Source organism: Antechinus flavipes, chromosome 1, assembly GCF_016432865.1.
Source record: "Antechinus flavipes isolate AdamAnt ecotype Samford, QLD, Australia chromosome 1, AdamAnt_v2, whole genome shotgun sequence".
NCBI lineage: Eukaryota > Metazoa > Chordata > Mammalia > Dasyuromorphia > Dasyuridae > Antechinus > Antechinus flavipes.
In genome coordinates, this window is record NC_067398.1 from 751,518 (window position 1) to 768,724 (window position 17,207).

General features: G+C 61.7%; 4 protein-coding genes across 5 annotated transcripts in view; 1 reads left to right on the forward strand and 3 right to left on the reverse strand.

Moving 5' to 3' along the window:
* Positions 1 to 2,574, reverse strand: part of LOC127549275 (probable acyl-CoA dehydrogenase 6) — a 34,800-nt gene extending 32,226 nt beyond the window's left edge. Inside the window, exon 1 of the mRNA XM_051977142.1 lies at positions 1,867 to 2,574. Within this exon, the coding sequence (XP_051833102.1) occupies positions 1,867 to 2,574 (708 nt within the window). The remainder of the gene's footprint in view (positions 1 to 1,866) is intronic.
* LOC127549287 (guanine nucleotide-binding protein G(I)/G(S)/G(O) subunit gamma-11-like) lies at positions 2,575 to 7,694 on the reverse strand. 2 transcript variants are annotated; one of them, XM_051977169.1, is made up of 3 exons: positions 7,488 to 7,694; positions 6,709 to 6,820; positions 2,575 to 2,700 (listed from the first exon to the last, which is right to left on the reverse strand). In XM_051977169.1, exons 2-3 carry the CDS (start codon positions 6,802 to 6,804, stop codon positions 2,575 to 2,577), a joined length of 222 nt encoding a protein of 73 aa, XP_051833129.1. In that variant the 5' UTR covers positions 6,805 to 6,820; positions 7,488 to 7,694. The 2 variants fall into 2 exon arrangements, with proteins under 2 accessions (XP_051833129.1, XP_051833136.1); XM_051977176.1 differs by lacking the exon at positions 7,488 to 7,694 and adding an exon at positions 7,380 to 7,467.
* Positions 7,695 to 8,995: 1,301 nt separating this feature from the next.
* Positions 8,996 to 12,334, forward strand: LOC127545978 (uncharacterized). Its single transcript, XM_051973450.1, has 6 exons — positions 8,996 to 9,120; positions 9,354 to 9,482; positions 9,571 to 9,655; positions 10,039 to 10,416; positions 10,505 to 11,272; positions 12,284 to 12,334. Exons 1-6 carry the CDS (start codon positions 8,996 to 8,998, stop codon positions 12,332 to 12,334), a joined length of 1,536 nt encoding a protein of 511 aa, XP_051829410.1.
* GNGT1 (G protein subunit gamma transducin 1) lies at positions 11,923 to 15,885 on the reverse strand. The gene is made up of 3 exons (XM_051973623.1): positions 15,654 to 15,885; positions 14,570 to 15,508; positions 11,923 to 12,635 (listed from the first exon to the last, which is right to left on the reverse strand). Exons 2-3 carry the CDS (start codon positions 14,663 to 14,665, stop codon positions 12,507 to 12,509), a joined length of 225 nt encoding a protein of 74 aa, XP_051829583.1. The 5' UTR covers positions 14,666 to 15,508; positions 15,654 to 15,885; the 3' UTR covers positions 11,923 to 12,506.
* Between the last annotated feature and the right edge of the window lie 1,322 nt (positions 15,886 to 17,207).

Genomic DNA, 17,207 nt, shown 5'->3' on the forward strand with positions numbered 1-17,207 from the left:
GTCTAATATAATATAGATGACGATGTGTCCAGTGGTGACATAGCCAAAAGGAGAGATCTCTGGACTTGGAACCCCAAAAAGCTACAGTTAAATTCCACCTCAGGTGCCGACTAGTTGCTGTGACTCAGTTTCCAAGATGTAGTTTCTCTGTCTGTTTAGGATAGTGGCTGAGGCACTTATTTCACAGGGCTGTCTTGAGGACAGACCAAGTTAGCAGATATGAAGCAAACTCTGAATTTTAAGGTGATACATAAAAAAATGTCCATTGTCAACATTTTTTTTTATTTTATGAATATACATGTAGACTGACTCTCAGAAGTTCTAAAGTTGGTGAAGAGAGAAGTTTAGTTCAATTTTAAAAAATAAGTTCCCACATAGCAGGCTTCAAGGTGTATACTCAGCAATGACTCCCCAAGGTAGTCTATGTGTAGACTATGTGTTGATGTCCCATACGTCAGTGGCACAGAGGGCCTAAAGTAGACTTACGTCCTCCATGTTCTACACAATATCTCATCAACCCTCATACATGGAAACCTCTCTTTTCAGGTCAATGCCTGCTAACTCGTCCCAAGGCCCTTTTGGGAAAGGAGCCCCTCTTTCCCTCTTCAGAAGAACTTCTTGGCTCCGAGTTGAAGCACATGAAGTTGGGGGACTTCCATCTCTTCTGAGGGAGGGAAGAAGTCCACACAAAGGGAGCTGAAACAGCCAGATGTTCTACCAAGAATTGGAGAAAACTTCCCTTCCACTTTCCTTTCACTCTCTGCCTCCACTTGTTAGATGTTTGTGGGGAATTTCTGTCTGTAACTCAACAAACAAATTTCAAGGCTCTTAGCCAACTCACAGGAGAAAGGGCAGAAAATTTGGCCATGAATTGTTAGTAATTTTGTTTCCTTATTGCCAACACAAATATTGTGCTTGGGCAAGAACTATTCATATCTCAAAATTGATGGAAAGGTGATAGCTGATGTAATTGTCACACGGCAGCCCATCCAGGGTTTCACTTAGGGTCTTCTTTTTGTGAAGGGGCCCAGGCCAGTTGGCCTCCTGGCTCTGCTCCCAGCTGCTGGAATCCCCCAGCAATTTGTACCTGCTCCTCTTTGATTTGGTCTTGTCAGCCCTTAGCACGCCCTACACACAGAACCCTTAGTTTTTGCTCTTTCTTCAAGGCTTGAGACCATAAAGCATTCCAAAGGGTGATGGTCGGGCATCTTCTCAGTGCTCCCCGACAACCTTTGAGGCGGGTGGCTGGAATCCCGTTATTCCCATGTTACAGACAACCTGGGGTGGGGGGGATTGGCAAGTGGAAAGACAGTGAACAAAGACTCCGAGCTAGAGACAAGCAAGACAGAGGGTGAAGAAAAAGACAATAAAGGAAGAAGGGGAAAGATCGGCAAGAGACTCAGGACATGGGGAGGCAGAGAAACAGAATGAAAGAGGCAAAGAGAGGGATGGACAGGGAGACGAAGCAAACAGATGCCTTAGACGTCTCTCAAGTGGGGGAGCTGGGTTCCTGAGGGCTCCATGGTACACACCATCCGCCCATTCAAGGTTACCTGATGGGGATGAACAGCAAAAAGCCAACCTGGGAACGGGAGGCTAAGACCTCCTGCCCAGAAAGGTAGAACACGGTTAGAGGTCTTTCAGCCCTGGGGGGAGGGGGCTGCCTTCTTGGGGCAATTTCCCAGAGGGTCGGAGGGGCCAGGGCAGCCAGCCGCTTGCCTTCACAGCTGAGAAGAGAGACCTTCTGAGTGGAATCCCAGAGAGTCTCAGCTAAGGGAGAGGGAAGAAGAAAAAGGAGAGAGAGAAGGGGGCTGGAGAGAGAAGGGGGAGTGGAGAGCCCCTCCTTGCCGGGATGGCTGCCTCTACCTTGCGCAGAGCCTCCCGCAGGGCCCGATGCTCCTCGGTGTAGCTCAGAGGGTCAGCGCTGCCGGGGCTGCCTTCCAGGGCGGCCTCAGCGGAGGCGGGACGAGAGGAGCAGCGGCGGGTGCCCCCGGGGAGCCGCAGGCAAAGCGCCTGGGCCACCGCCCGGCCCCTCAGCCAGCGCCCGGCCAGCGCAGCGCAGCAGCGGGCCATCCCGAACGAGGCTGAGCCTGGGGCGAGCGTCCAGAGAACCCAGTGGGCTGGACGCGGGCCAGCAGGAACGGGAGCTCGGCTCCCAGCACGGTCTTCTGGGCAGCCCTGCCCCCCGCCTCGCTTCAGCTGGCTCCTCTCAAGGCAAGGCGCTCCTCCCCCGGCCTCAGGTGGCCACCCCTCGGGCCCAGAGCCGGCCCCGTGCCTCGCCCCCAGACCAGCCCGCTCACGCCCAGGGCGATTTCGGCAGAGAGGGAGGAGTGAAAAGGGGAGGGAGAGTTTTATTGAGGGAAAAGAGGGGGGGAGGCGCGGGAGGGGCGCAAGCTCGCGCCTCTCCGGCAGCCCCGGGGCTGGGGGGGGGCGAGGAGCCTCCGGGACCAGGGCGCGGGGCGCTTGGCGATCCCCTGCAAAGCCGCGGGGGGAGGGGGAGGTCCCAGGCCTTGGCAGCGCCTCCCGGCCTTTGGCCTTGACCACCCGGGCTCGGCCGGCAGCCAGGGGCCCCATTCAGGAGACGGTGCAGCCCGCCTTCTCCTTGTAGGGGTTCTTATCCTCCGGGATGCCCTTCACCAGGGGATCTTCGCCGCAGCGCGCCTCGATGTACTTTTTGATTTCCTCAGAACACTTGGAAACCTGAAAGCAGAGACCAGGACTTCAGTGGGACAAACTATTACACCAAGGGAGGGGGGGAGAGGGGGAGGCCCCGCAGCCAGAGGCCTCCTTCCAGCTCCTGTCTAGCCCCGATTGGCTGCCAGTCCGACTGTGGGCTCCCCGGGGCAGACACGTGATCTTTAATCTTAGCCTCAGTGCTCAACAGCTCGGCGCTCTGTACACAGTAGGTGTCTACTCAATGCTTCTGGGCTCAACTGGGTCTTACATGGATGCAAGGCTCCGGGGACATTAGGTGACCCCAGAACTTTGTCCTGAGGAAGCTGCTAAAACCTTCCAGCCCATGTAAGAGGGAGCGCCTGCTCCCAACACGGGGGTTAGACCTCAGGCCCCTTATTTCCCTCAGGAATTCTGTCTCTTCCACAGTTCCCCTTTTAAGCCCGCCCTTGATGGGGCTGCATTTATTCTGTCGTTTGGTCATGTCCAGCCCCCCCATTTGAGACTTTCTTGGCAAAGATACTGGAGGGTTTGCCACTTCTCTAGTTTATTTGACAGATGAGGAAACTGAGACCAATAGGATTAAGGGATTTGCTCGGGATCACAGGCTATTAAGTGTCTGAGGCCATACTTGAATTCCAAGATGAGTCATCCTGACTCCACCGTTTGTCAGGGGCCACGGAGCCCTGCAAAAGGTCTGACCCAATTGGTAAACACTCTGCTGTACTGTGTGCAAAGTTCAGCCAACAGCAAAATCTTGGGGGGAACATTAACTGGGGGCCCCCAGACACCGCTGCCCTTCAGAAATGAAGCAGCCCCGAGCAGCCCCAAAGAAACCCGCCAGAGGCTCAGCCACGCGGCCTTTGCTTGTCCACCTCACGGGTGGATGGGGGTCAGCCGGCTCTCAGTTCCCTCACTCTGCCTCCATCTTCACAGCTTTCAGTTTTCCTTCCTATCCACTGCTCCAGTCTCTGTCCGGAGGCCAGTGGGATTCCCATCGGATCCCAGCCCTCCAAAGGCTCGGATCCCAGCCTCCAAAGGCCCCCAAGGGGAGCGCGATGCCACCGGGACCGAGGGGGGGGCGCGATGCCACCGGGACCGAGGGGGGCGCGATGCCACCGGGACCGAGGGGGGTGCGATGCCACCGAGACCGAGGATCTCTACCAATGACACCTCCCTTGCACTCTACTGTCTTAGATAATTGCCTAGGACAGTCGTGTGCCCAGCATCAGCTGTTCAGATATGTCTGAGGTGAGACCTGCCTCCCAATGAGAGAAAATGTGGAAAGGCTTTAGCACCTATTTGGTGCCCAATAAATGCTCGTTTCTTTCCTCTCACTGAGCACAATATGGCCAAGGGAGTCTGTCCCGAGCAGGGTAATTAGGGCTCCTTCCACCTCTCCCTACCTGGAGTTCACTTTCTCACCTCCCAGCCATGGTGCTTGCACTCGGTCAGGGCCCGTCCTCTCCATCCTCCCGTCACCGCAGTGGTCGGTGAGCTTTGCCTTATCTTGTGTGGTCCTGGGTCCCCTCCCCACCCCACTTCCTGGCCCTCCCTGAGGGCCTCTGGTTTCCAAATCCATTAGTCATCCGGGAGGGAAAGGGATGGGGGAGTTGCGGCCTTCCCTTCGGAGGGAGGCTTTCATGGGGATCCCGGCCCCAGGATTGGTCATGACCCACCTCTAACGTGGCTCCCCGGGCCCTGACCAGGAGTTTGTGGAGAATCCTGCCCTAGTCGGGCCCTCCTAGGGATTTTGCGCGTGAAAGCCAAGTCTCCCCTTTTGCCCTCTGACCTCGACACCCCTGTTCCTGAGCAGCCACCAACAAACTCTCCTCTCAACAAACATTTGCTGCTTAATACCCGCAGGCACCGAGACAAACGCTCCGTGCCCCCAAGCCTGCAGTCCAACAGCGGGGCTGGGGAGGGTGAGCAATAAGGCAAACGGCCCGATTCAGGAGGAAGCATCACAGCAAGTGGCCAGTGTCTGGCAAAGTTTCACCAAGGGGCAACATCAGGGCTGGGCCAGCACAAGATTAACTTGGGCAAGTCAAGATAGCAGGAGCACAGAGACAGAGACAGAGACAGAGACAGAGACAGAGACAGACAGAGACAGAGACAGACAGAGACAGACAGAGACAGAGACAGAGACAGAGAGACAGAGACAGACAGAGACAGACAGAGACGGACAGAAACAGAGACAGAGACAGACAGAGACAGAGACAGACAGAGACAGACAGAGACAGAGACAGAGACAGAGACAGACAGAGACAGAGACGGACAGAGACGGACAGAGACAGAGAGACAGAGACAGACAGAGACAGAGACAGACAGAGACAGAGACAGACAGACAGAGACAGAGACAGACAGAGACAGAGACAGAGACAGACAGAGACAGACAGAGACAGAGACAGAGACAGACAGAGACAGACAGAGACAGAGACAGAGACGGACAGAAACAGAGACAGAGACAGACAGAGACAGAGACAGACAGAGACAGACAGAGACAGAGACAGAGACGGACAGAGACGGACAGAGACAGACAGAGATAGAGACAGAGACAGACAGAGACAGAGACAGACAGAGACAGAGACAGAGACAGAGACAGACAGAGACAGAGAGACAGAGACAGACAGAGACAGAGACGGACAGAGACAGAGACGGACAGAGACAGAGACGGACAGAGACAGAGACAGAGACAGACAGAGACAGAGACAGAGAGAGACAGAGACAGAGACAGAGAGAGACAGAGACAGAGACAGACAGAGACAGACAGAGACAGACAGAGACAGACAGAGACAGAGACAGAGAGACAGAGACAGAGAGACAGAGACAGAGAGACAGAGACAGACAGAGACAGAGACAGACAGAGAAAGAGACAGACACAGAGACAGACAGAGACAGAGACAGAAAGAGAAAGAGACAGACAGAGAAAGAGACAGACAGAGACAGACAGAAAAGGTGGGAGAGATGCCTGATAGCTGTGTAACATCTCCCTCAATTCCATGGAGAGAAAAATCAAAATATCCACATTACCAAAAGCATTATTGACTTTGTGGGCATTCCAGGAAGCTGCAAGCTGGCTCAGCTCAATGTATGACTGTCCCAAGGGTAGTTATTTGGAAAAAATGCACCCCACAAGTTCATCCTTTAACCCTCTATAAATAGGATTGTTCTCTCGACACAGCCCAAAGCTGGATTGACCCAGAGGAGACCAAGTCCTCGCTCTTCCCCATGGCACTGTATGTAATTTAGTGCAGCAAGAACCGATGGAGCTCCTAATTCGTGCCCAGTATGAGGCCGGGCCCTGGGCCACCAGAGACAAAACGACAAGAACCTGCCTTCCAGAAACTTGTCCCAGGGAGGAGAAGGGAGGGCAGGGCTCACAAACGTCTCGGCACAGAAGGAGAAGCGCTGCGCCAGGGGCGCCCCAGCCAACCTGCCCAGGCCGGCCCAGACCTGTGTGTGCACAGACCTGGGAGTCAGCCCAGCCCCTGCAGTGCCCCCAGCCTGCTCCCTCCCTGGGTTCTAATCCGCTCCAGTTGGGGCACTGATCTCATGCAAAGAAAGGCTTGTCATTCAGAGCAGAAGGGAAGGATTCTCTCAAGTTTCCTGGAAAGGCTCTTGCAGGGAGGATCTAGCTGGGCCCTGAACCTTTCCCCTGGGGCATCGTGGGAGAAAGGGGGGACCTGTCAGAGGCAGGCACGTGGACCAGAGGATTCCGGATGTGCCTCAGATTTGGGAGTCTTTAGGGCGCAAATGAGGCTGTCTGGGTGGTTCTAGAAGCGCCAGGAGCCTGCGTCCCCTGGGGAGGGCTGGAAGGACTCGACCCCACAGATCCCATTAAGGGGGTGACCTCAAGCTTTCTCGCATAAGCCCCCAGGAACAGAAGCAACGCACCCCCTTGCTCCCCATTTCCCCTGTGTCTGGGGGAACCCGCAGGCTCCTCCTTCCCACCTCAGCCCGGAGCCCTGGGGAGCCAGAGAGGCTCGGCCCCCCTGCGGGAAGGCCCCGTGTTAGCGGGCTGGGGAGGCCCACCTGCTGCCTCTGCAGCTTTGCCTCCTTGCGGAGCTGGGCCACCTCCATCTTCAGCTTGTCCTTCTCCGACAGGTCTTCCACGTGAACGGCCGGCATCTTCTCTCTGCTGAAGCTGAAAAGGGGGGTCCCCTGAGCTCCAGCCCAGCCGGGAGCTGCCTCGGGCGCCCAGGCCCATCCCGCCTCCAGCGGAACCGAGGTCCCAGTCTCTGTTCCCTGCACAGCTCTCCCCCCCTCCCCACTCCTAGACCCTCGTCTGCCTCCCCACCCCACCCCGACTGGGATGCTCTGGGCAAGCGATCCCCGGTCACACCCACCCGCCCACTGCACCCTCCGGCATCTGTCAAATCCCAGATCGCGGGGCGCAGCTCCCCAACTCCTCAGCTCCTCAGAGCCACAGCCCCCGAGGGCCGCAGGGCCCCCTTCCGGCTCCCTTGCAGTGTCCACGGGACCTCTGGGTGACCGAAGCCCCCAGTCTCCCCCCTCCGAGCCCTGTCTCAGAGGGGCGCCAGATCCCATCCAGGCTAGATGCCGGGACGTGGGGCAGTAAGCCGAGGAGTGAAGGGGCCGCCACGGGCTTGCCAGGAGGGCCAGCAGAGTCCGGCTGACCCACGGGGCCGGAGCCCAGAACCCCAGACTTAAAGCCCGGCCGGAGCCCAGAACCCCAGACAAACCCGGGGCCTCGGAGGAACTCTGGTCTTCTCTGTTCCGGAGCCTGCCCCCTCCCAGCCCAGTCCTTCCGAGGCTACCCGGGGTGAGGGGGAGAGAAGGGGAGGACTTGCCTCAGCTAATAAGTAGCACGGTCACAATTCAAACGCGGCCCCCGCCGTCTGCGCCCAGCCTGCTGCGCTTGGACACCCGGCCGAGAGCAGCGGTGCTGAAGGGAAGCTGGTCACAGGGCTGGGGCTGGGTTTCTTGTTTTTTACAGTCACATCCGGGCTTTGTGTGTGAATCAAGGAAGAGGATGCGTCCCTTTGGGAACCCTGGTCCCCTAGCGGGTTCCCTTTCCCTCCCGCCCCGCTTCCACTCTGCTCCCCCCACTCCTGCCGCAACACTGCCCATGAGCAGCCCTCCCCTGTCCCGCCCCTCCGGCATCCCATGCGCCCTTGGACCGACCCTCCCCTCCAACATCCGATCCCGCCTAGGACCACTCCTCCCCTCCCCCCTTCCTGTACCCCTCCGCTCGGACAGGTCCCCCTCTTTAGCACGCCCCCCCTCCCACCCCTACACCTGCCTGCAAGCTTCCTCACGCTCATCCTGGAGCGGATGCTACTTTCTGGAAGGCTCTGCCCGCGGCGGAGCTGCCCAGACGCCCAGAACTTTTTTTTAAATTCTGAACTTTAAGTTCTTGGCTTAAATGATGCGGACATTTCGGTGGAGACGGCAGAGAGAGAGGAGCTTCGGGGCCGGCTCCCTTCCCTGGGCCAGTTGGCCAGCCGGCGGCCCACAGCTCTGACCGCTGCATGCGGCCGCCTTCCTCTGTCCTCCTCCGGCTTTTTAAAGCTCTCTCCGACCCTCGCCTCCTTTTGTAATCTCACCTTGCACGCCCCTGATCCTTTTGGGAGATAAGAAGAAAAAGCCCTTGTACCAAATAAGCCCGAACTCGCTCACTCTGGCTTCCTCCTGACCGGGAGGCCTTCACTTGGGAGCCGGGGCCTCCGTCAGGAGGGGGCCGAGCGTCCTGCCCCTCACAGCTCCGCTCCCAATGGGGCCAAAGCGCCAGGTAAACTCCCCAGGTAAATGCTCTCCTCCGGGAGCCCCCGCGCTACCGCTCTGCTGTTCCAGGCCCCTTCCCCAGGGCCTACCAACCCCCCCAGGTCCCTCCAGCTTTAAAGCTCCCGGCAGAGCCGTGCGGCCTTTCCCCCTTTCCCTCAGACACCCGGTGGCTTCCCTGCCCCTGCTCCCGTGCCCTTCTCCCCGGGATCTCCAGCCGGGCTCCGGGACTGGAGCTGCTCCTCCAGGCCCCGGTGGGGGCTGACTTGCCCGGCCTGTCGGCCCTTCCTCCCTCCTTTTCTGCGGCCGGCAGCTTGTTCTGGACCCAGGCTGCATTTTCCTCCCGTCCTCCTTCCTGTCCAGCCCTCCCTCTTAACGGCAGATAGCAGCGGGGTGTCCCGGCTGCTCCTGCTCTCTAAGCTGCACTTCCCACCCACGGGCTGCGGGCTCAGCCTTCTGCCGCCAGAAAAGCTTCCCGCAAGGGGCAGCCCCTCCTTCCTGCCCCAGCCTGGCAGGCTCTCTGCCCTCGTGCAGGGCACGTGAAAGACTGAATTTACAGACAGCTAGAGAGCCGCTCATGGGCCGCAGGGCCCCCAGTTCAGGCCTCCTGCTCTCCCTGGGTTCCCAGCCTTCCTCCATCACCTTTTGCCTGATTAACTGCGTTTCCAAAGGAATAAGCTGCGAGGACAACAGGAAAGAGTGGTCAGCGGGTGCTGGTCAGGGACAATGGCAGGGACTTCATTTCCCTTCCCAGGCCTCCTCCCTCTGGCCTCTATCCTGTCCCAAGTCTCAGCGCCCTCATCCTGGATTCCGCCCAACCGTGGAGTGCTCTGGCCTTTCAAGTGCTTCCAGCCCCCTCTCCCGGCCTGGGGACGGCCTCCAGTGAAAGCAGGGCCCCCTCCCAGTGTGAAACACTCCTCCCACTCTACGGGTAGCCTCACGGCCAAGTACCGAGAGCTCTCCTCCCTCCCTCCCTCTCTGCTGTGGCCACCTCTCGCTTCCTGCACGGGTCTGGCTAAAGTGGCGCTGTCTGAGTCCTCGGCCTCCGCTCAGAATTCGCTTACGTGAGGGACCGCAGCTAGCTTGCCACAGACTGCTCCCGCAGTCGCCATCTTGGCCCTTGGCGACGGCTGCTCCCTTCTTGCCTTGAAGGCGGCCCATTTTTCTGGGCTCCCTGGCCTTGACTTGGAGACTCTGCAGGGAGGAAGAGCAGAGCCTGGGGGAGCGAGAGGCTGAGGTGAGGGATCTTAGAGGGTCCCTGAACCTCTGGTTTCCTCAGCTGTTAGCTGGGGGTCAGTGTCTCCCTTCCTGCCGGAAACGGCGTTTTCAGCAGCATTTTCCCCTGCTCAGTTCTCAGCACCCAATGAGTGCCAAAACCCAGCCAGGTCCTCGGCCTGCTCCTGACTGGAAATGGAGGCAGGGTTCTGGGGGGTCACGGGGGATGGGACAGGATCCCCAACTCTGCCCATCTTCCAGGGGCGAAGGAGAGCCTGTGGCCGACTCAGCTTGAGCCTGGGGAGCCTCTTTTGAGCATAGCCTGGCCCGTGGTGCTCGGGAGCCCAGTTGGAGGAGCCGAGGCTAATGGAGAGACTGGCGGAGGCCCCATGAGCGGTTTTCCAGGCATTGTCTGAAAGCGGAATAAGAAGTGAGCAAACTGAAACCTGGGCACGAACTGGAGGCCAGCCCCGGGCCCAGCCAGCCCCCAGCCAGGCCCAGGCCCAGCCCCAGCCAGCCCCCAGCCAGCCCCCAACCAGCCCCAGCCAGCCCCCAGCCAGCCCCCAGACAGCCCCCAGACAGCCCCCAGACAGCCCCCAGCCAGCCCCCAGCCAGCCCCCAGCCAGCCCCCAGCCAGCCCCAGGCCCAGCCAGCCCCCAGCCAGCCCCAGGCCCAGCCCCAGCCAGCCCCCAGCCAGCCCCAGCCCCCAGCCAGCCCCAGCCCCCAGCCAGCCCCCAGCCAGCCCCCAGCCAGCCCCCGGCCCAGGCCCAGCCCCAGCCCCAGGCCCAGCCCCAGGCCCAGCCCAGCCCCAGGCCCAGCCCCGGGCCCAGCCAGCCCCAGCCAGCCCCAGGCCCAGCCAGCCCCCAGCCAGGCCCAGGCCAGCCCCAGGCCCAGCCCCAGGCCCAGCCCCAGCCCCGGGCCCAGCCAGCCCCCAGCCAGCCCCAGCCAGCCAGCCCCCGGCCAGCCCCAGGCCCAGCCAGCCCCCGGCCAGCCCCCGGCCAGCCCCAGGCCAGCCCCAGGCCCAGCCCCAGGCCCAGCCCCAGCCAGGCCCAGCCCCCGGCCCAGCCCCAGCCCCAGCCAGCCCCAGCCAGGCCCAGGCCCAGGCCCAGCCCCAGGCCCAGCCAGCCCCAGCCAGGCCCAGGCCCAGCCAGCCCCAGCCAGCCCCCAGCCCCCGGCCCAGCCCCAGGCCCAGCCAGCCCCCAGCCAGGCCAGGCCCAGCCCCAGGCCCAGCCAGCCCCAGGCCAGGCCCAGCCCCCGGCCAGCCCCAGGCCCAGCCAGCCCCCAGCCAGCCCCAGGCCCAGCCCCAGCCAGCCCCAGGCCCAGCCAGCCCCCAGCCAGCCCCCGGCCAGCCCCAGGCCCAGCCCCCAGCCAGCCCCCAGCCAGCCCCAGGCCAGCCCCCAGCCAGCCCCAGGCCAGCCCCCGGCCCAGCCAGCCCCAGCCAGCCCCAGGCCCAGCCAGCCCCCAGCCAGGCCAGGCCCAGCCCCAGGCCCAGCCCCAGGCCCAGCCCCAGCCCAGGCCCAGCCCCGGGCCCAGCCAGCCCCCAGCCAGCCCCAGGCCAGCCAGCCCCCGGCCCAGCCCCAGGCCCAGCCAGCCCCAGGCCAGCCCCAGCCAGCCCCAGCCAGCCCCAGGCCAGCCCCAGGCCCAGCCCAGCCCCAGGCCCAGCCCCCGGCCCAGCCCCAGGCCCAGCCAGCCCCCAGCCAGGCCCAGGCCCAGCCCCCGGCCCAGCCCCAGGCCCAGCCAGCCCCCAGCCAGGCCCAGGCCAGCCAGCCCCCAGCCAGCCCCAGGCCCAGCCCCCGGCCCAGCCCCAGGCCCAGCCAGCCCCAGCCAGGCCCAGGCCAGCCCCAGGCCCAGCCAGCCCCAGCCAGGCCCAGGCCCAGCCCCCGGCCCAGCCCAGGCCCAGCCAGCCCCAGCAGCCCCAGGCCAGCCCCCAGCCAGCCCCAGGCCCAGCCAGCCCCAGCCAGCCCCCGGCCAGCCCCAGGCCCAGCCCCCAGCCAGCCCCCAGCCAGCCCCAGGCCCAGCCCCCAGCCAGCCCCAGGCCCAGCCCCAGGCCCAGCCAGCCCCAGCCAGCCCCAGCCAGCCCCAGGCCCAGCCCCAGGCCCAGCCAGCCCCCAGCCAGCCCCAGGCCCAGCCCCAGGCCCAGCCCCAGGCCCAGGCCCAGCCCCAGGCCCAGCCCCAGGCCCAGGCCAGCCCCAGGCCAGCCAGCCCCCAGCCAGCCCCAGCCAGCCCCCGGCCCAGGCCCAGCCCCCAGCCAGCCCCAGGCCCAGCCCCAGGCCCAGCCCCAGGCCCAGGCCCAGCCAGCTCCCTGGGGAGAATCCCACCCTCGTGCCAAAGACCAGAGTGGTGAGACCAGGGAGCCCTCTGTGGGGAGGGACTCATCTGAGCCAGAAGGAGTCTTTTTTTTTTTTTTAAATAACTTCTTTTTGACAGAACCCCTGCCAGGGTAATTTTTGCAGCATTATCCCTTGCACTCACGTCTGTTCCGATTTTTTCCCTCCCTCCCTCCCTCCACCCCCTCCCCCAGATGGCAAGCAGTCCTATACATGTTAAATAGGTTACAGTATGTCCTAGATACACTATACGTGCAGACAGAAGGAGAGTCTTAATGAGAGTGACCATCACTGAACAGCCCCAAGTGTTTATTGAGCCCCAGAAACCCAAGAGACACTTCAGTGAGCGCTTTTCCAATCTTTATTACAAGTGAACCCTGGGAGTGTGGGGGGTGCGGGGGAGGAGAAAGCAGCAGCCTCCGGCTGCCAGGGGTCTTCCTTTTCTCCAGAGTGGGTTGGGGGGGGCTGCCCCAATTCCCACGGACACTCTGGGCTGGGACAGCAAAGGGTTCTAAACTCGACAGCCCTTGTCACTGCTCCGGGCCTTCAGGAGATGACGCAGCCCCCCTTGATCTCCTTGAAGGGGTTCTTGTCCTCTGGGATTCCCTTCACAAGAGGGTCCTCCCCAGACCTCTCCTCGATGTAGTCCCTCACTTCTTCACAGGATTTGGAGACCTTGGGAAAGAGAAAAGGTGGGAGGAGTGCTGCCCATGGGCGGATGCCCTGGACCCAGGCAGAGGATGCCCCCAGAAGGGCGCTCTGAGGGGCCAGTCCAGCTTCCCTTCCTCCCCCCAGCTTCTCTTTGAGTTCCATGGCTGGTCAGGGAAAGCTTCCTGTGGAGGCAGCAGCTGAGCCTGCCCAGGATGTGGGGGGGTGAGAGCCATAGGGGGGGAGAGGGCCACGGGGCGGGGGGGGGTGCGAGAGGGCCACGGGGCGGGGGGGGGGGAGAGCTGGGCTGGGGAGTGGCTGGAGGGGCTGGAAAATGCCCACCCACAGAGGGGCTGTTGGTGGGGGGGGCAGGGCTTCTGTGTCCCTTGGCGTGAGAGGCTACAACCAGAAGGCAGGAGGGAGGGACTGCTGGAGAGCTGGGAAGTGGGGAGGCAGAGAGGCCCCCCGACAGCTGCGGGCACCAGGTACTGGAGAACCAACAGAAAGGAAGGGGCCTTTCCCCTGGAGGGGCGACTGCACGGAGAGAGCCTGCACCTTGAGCTATGGGTATCGGGCCGCCTGGAAAGACTGGGTGACCGTGGGCAGGGGCCAGGGCAAGGGCCGGGCCTTGGGCCTCCTGGGGCATGGGAAGACCCTGTGGTTTCTCCCTTTGCTCTGCCCTGGGGCCTTTGGGAGGCTGGGGACGAAGAGATTGCCGGGATGAGGCCCCGGGAGCCCGGAGTTCTGGGCCTCCCCAACAACCCAGACTGTTGTGGCTTCGAGCCTGGGACGAACATAAGGGGGGGAGAGCAGCTCTCTCCTCGTCAGGAGCCTTGTTGTGGGCCCAGGTGTGAGCGAGTGTGAGCATCTGCATGTTGTGTGTGTGTGTACCTGTGTGTGGTGGGAGTGTGTGTGACTGGGGGGGCTGTGTGGTTTTGGGGGCGCTCAGGACTCCAACCCCAAGGACCCCGTGAGCCCCTCTGTGGGCTCCTCTTGCCCCCCCAGGCTCTCCCAACAGCCCAGGCCAGGCGAGGGCTTCTGCGGCTCCCAGCGGCCCCACTTAGCTGCCCGAGGCGGGGCCCAGAGACCCCAGGCCGCCCAAGGCCAGGGTACAGCCCCCCCCCCCCCAACTTCAGGTTCCGGCTCTCGGCAAGCTCAGGGCTGGTGCTCGGATCCTTCTACACGAGCCGTTTGTTTGATAGTTGGGGAGCGAGTCGATGAACCTCAAGGGCGGTAGGCGGCGGGAAGGGTCCCGCCAAGCCGAGGGGGACAAATGTCTGCTCTGGGCTCCCAGACGGAGGATGGGAGACTCGGGCCACAGTCTGGCCCCACTTCCCTGTGACCTTCCGTGGCTCCCCACTACCCCGAGAAAAGGCAACCTCCTCTGCCGGGCTATGGGGCCCTTCCCGGCCTCCCCCTGGAGTTCGGCCCTCCCTGCACCCCTGGCCGGCTGAAGCTCTGGCTACTCCCCACCCCTGCAGAAGAGGGCGAGAGCTCCCCTGCTCAGGAGGACCCCCCTGGGGGTCAGGCTCCTCCTCTGGATACATCTCTGAGGGGTCCCCACCCAGGACAGCCCGGTGGCGGACACTGTCCATCCCTAGCTCAAAGAGCAGCAAGAGGAACCCCACAAGCAGGATGGAACAGGATCCTCGCTCCCCGTCCCTGGGGCCGGGGCCCATTTTGCAGATCAGAGCCAAAACCTGGCGTAGGGAGGGGGCAGAGGGGCAGCAGCTCCCCCAGAGCATTATTGTTTCCTTCGCCCTTTTGCAGGAGTAACAGGACCCCGCGGCCTGTAAAGAATGCAGGGACGTGCCCCTAGTACAGGGCGTAAAGATGGGGCCTCTGAGCCGCCTTCCCTGCGGGGACCAGGGCTCTCCTCTGGATTGGAGGGCGGCTTCTCAGCCTGCCGGGCCTGGGCGGGCGCCCCCTGAGCACCCCCAGCTCCCCAGAGGGCCACTCACCACCTGCCTCTCCAGCGTCAGCTCCTTCTTCAGCTGCTCCACCTCCATCTTCAGCTTGTCCTTCTCCGTCAGGTCTTCGATATTGATCACCGGCATGCTGGCGCGGGCCTGGCCCTCCCCCCGGAGTCTGCCGAGGGCTCGCGCTGCCTCCCGGGCTGCCCTTCCCCGACGGCCGGTCCCCGCTGGCTCCCGGCCCTCTCCCGCCGGACGCCCCAGCCCAGGGTTTTAAAGCCACTGGCATAAGCTCCGCTAATGGGATTAAGCCAAGGGCTAACCCAGGCAGAGGCCGGTCACCGAGCCCCCACAGCCCAGGCTTTCCCGCTCGGGGAAAGGGCATTTTCCAGGGTCCTCAGGGGACGCTTCACACCCTTGCCTGGGTTTGTGAGGTCACTAATCCACTGAAATGCTGATGGGATTAAGCTGGCATTAGGGGGGCCCAGGAGAGCCGAGCGCCCTTCGAAGGTCTGGATCCCAGCCAGGCCCAGGAGGGGCCCCCAGTGCAGCCAGGGACCGGCCCCATCCTGGGAATTCCAGGACAGGGCTCAGAGCCACCCAAGACACATCAGGAGCGGAGGGGAAGCGGGGGCTGCCCCGCTTATTTACTCAGGCCCCTTCCTGTGGTCTCTCCTCCAACAAGGGGCTCCCCATGGGGAGGGGGCCCGGCGGGGAGGGGGGCCCGGCGGGGAGGGACGCGGGGCCGAGGCTTTTACATGGGTTTTACCAGCCCTGACCGAGGACCGGGGAAGATAGAGGAGGTCACCGAAGGGGGAGGAGGAAGGGCAAAGTGCCCCCCGGATCACCAGCCTGGATGGCTGACCAGAGGGACCCGAAGAAGGCCCTCCTTCCACCCAGCTCTGCTCCACTTGGCTGAGGGGGGGGTCGTTTCCCTGCAGTCATTGCGCACTCTGGCTTACTTTAGCTTCTTTGGGGTGGGGGCAGCTGGGGAGGGAGAACCGAGAGAAAACCAAAGGTCAGCTGGAGATCTCCGCCCTGAACGTTCTTTCTGTCCCGAAGGTGGTCACCTAGGATAAAAACCGAGGGGTGCCCCTCCCCCGCTGCATCTATGGCCTTTTCTTAATCTCACCTTGACCCAGCAGCTGAGCCCGCGTCGTCCAGTTCTGGTTTCCTGCTGAGCATCAGTCACAAAGCTCGAACCGCCTTTCGCACATCCCCTGTGAGCTGTAGACCAACAATGAAGGGAACGGCGGGCCGAGCTCCATCCAGCTTAAACTCAGTATATCTAAAACTGAATGATTCCACTCTGGCAGCCCCCCCTCCCCACCGGGGCCCCTCTCCCCATGGGTCCTCCTCCCCGCCAGGCCCCCCCTCTCCCCGTGGGCCCCCCTTCCTGCCGAGCCCTCCTCCCCACCCGCGGCCCCTCCCCACCCGCGGCCCCTCCCCACCCGGGACCCCTCCCCACCCGCGGCCCCTCCCCACCCGGGACCCCTCCCCACCCGCGCCCCTTCCCCACCCGCGACCCCTCCCCACCCGCGGCCCCTCCCCACCCGCAGAATGCCCTCCCTGCTCGGGCTTCCCTGGCTTCCTTTGAACCCCATGATCCTATTTAAGGAAGGTGCTCAGATCCAGAACGCCAGGTGAGCAGTAGATAGAGCACCGGGCCTCCAATCAAGAAGAGCAGCGTTCAAATCCAGATCCTTCCTGGCTGTGGAACCTCCATTTCTTCATTTGTAAAATGAGCTCGAGAACGTTTTCCACCCCAAGAAAGCCCCAGGAAAGTCACGAAGAATTGGGCACAAATGAACCAGGGTCTCACTGTTTCCTACTTTCTATCCTGGGGCTCCTTGTGGTGCTCAGCTGTAGGACGTGCACGTTGCCTCCCTCACGTTGTTTCCCCTCACAAATCCTGCAGACCCCAGGATCCAATATTCCCTGGGACAACCCCCCCCCAGCTGCTTACAGACTCCTCAGGGAAAAATTCAGCAAAGGGCCTGGGAGGGTCCTCACTAGAAATGCAAGTCGGGCCCCCCAAGCATCTCCCGCAGCTGCTGCCTGTTCCCCACCCCCAGGGTCCCCATCCAAGCTGGCGCTGCAAGCACACACGCAGCCCTCGGGGAACCTTTAGCTGCTAATGTCGAACCAGCTTGGATGGCTCTTACATGTAACATGTGAGTGTGTTCTGCCGTCTAAGAATCCGTCGTCTCTCCCTTTAGACTGCACCCGTGCAGGACAAGACCGATTTTCCCTTGATAGGTCCGGTCCCAAGCAGAGTTCCTAGGATGCAGTGGATGCTTATTAAAGTCTTGCTCATTAATGATGTGGGAGAGGAATAAATTCAAGTGGCTAACGATGGCAAGAGGAGGGGAAAGTCAAGTTAACAAGCAGTCACTAAGTGCTCTTTGGGTGACAAAGCACTGAATTCAAATCCAGCCTCATTTCCTTATCAGCTGAGCAAGCCGTTTCATTTCTATCTGCTTCCTCAACTGTAAAATGGGAATAATAACAGCTTCCCTGGGTTGGTGCGAGGATTAAGTATGAAAACATCTGTAAGGTAATTAGCATAGAGTGGGCACTTAATAAATGCTTATTCCTTTCTCTTTCCCCTGAATGCTGGGAATACAAAGGAGAAAAAACATTCCAGGCTTCTTTTCTCTTTATAATCTGGTGTTTAATATTAAGG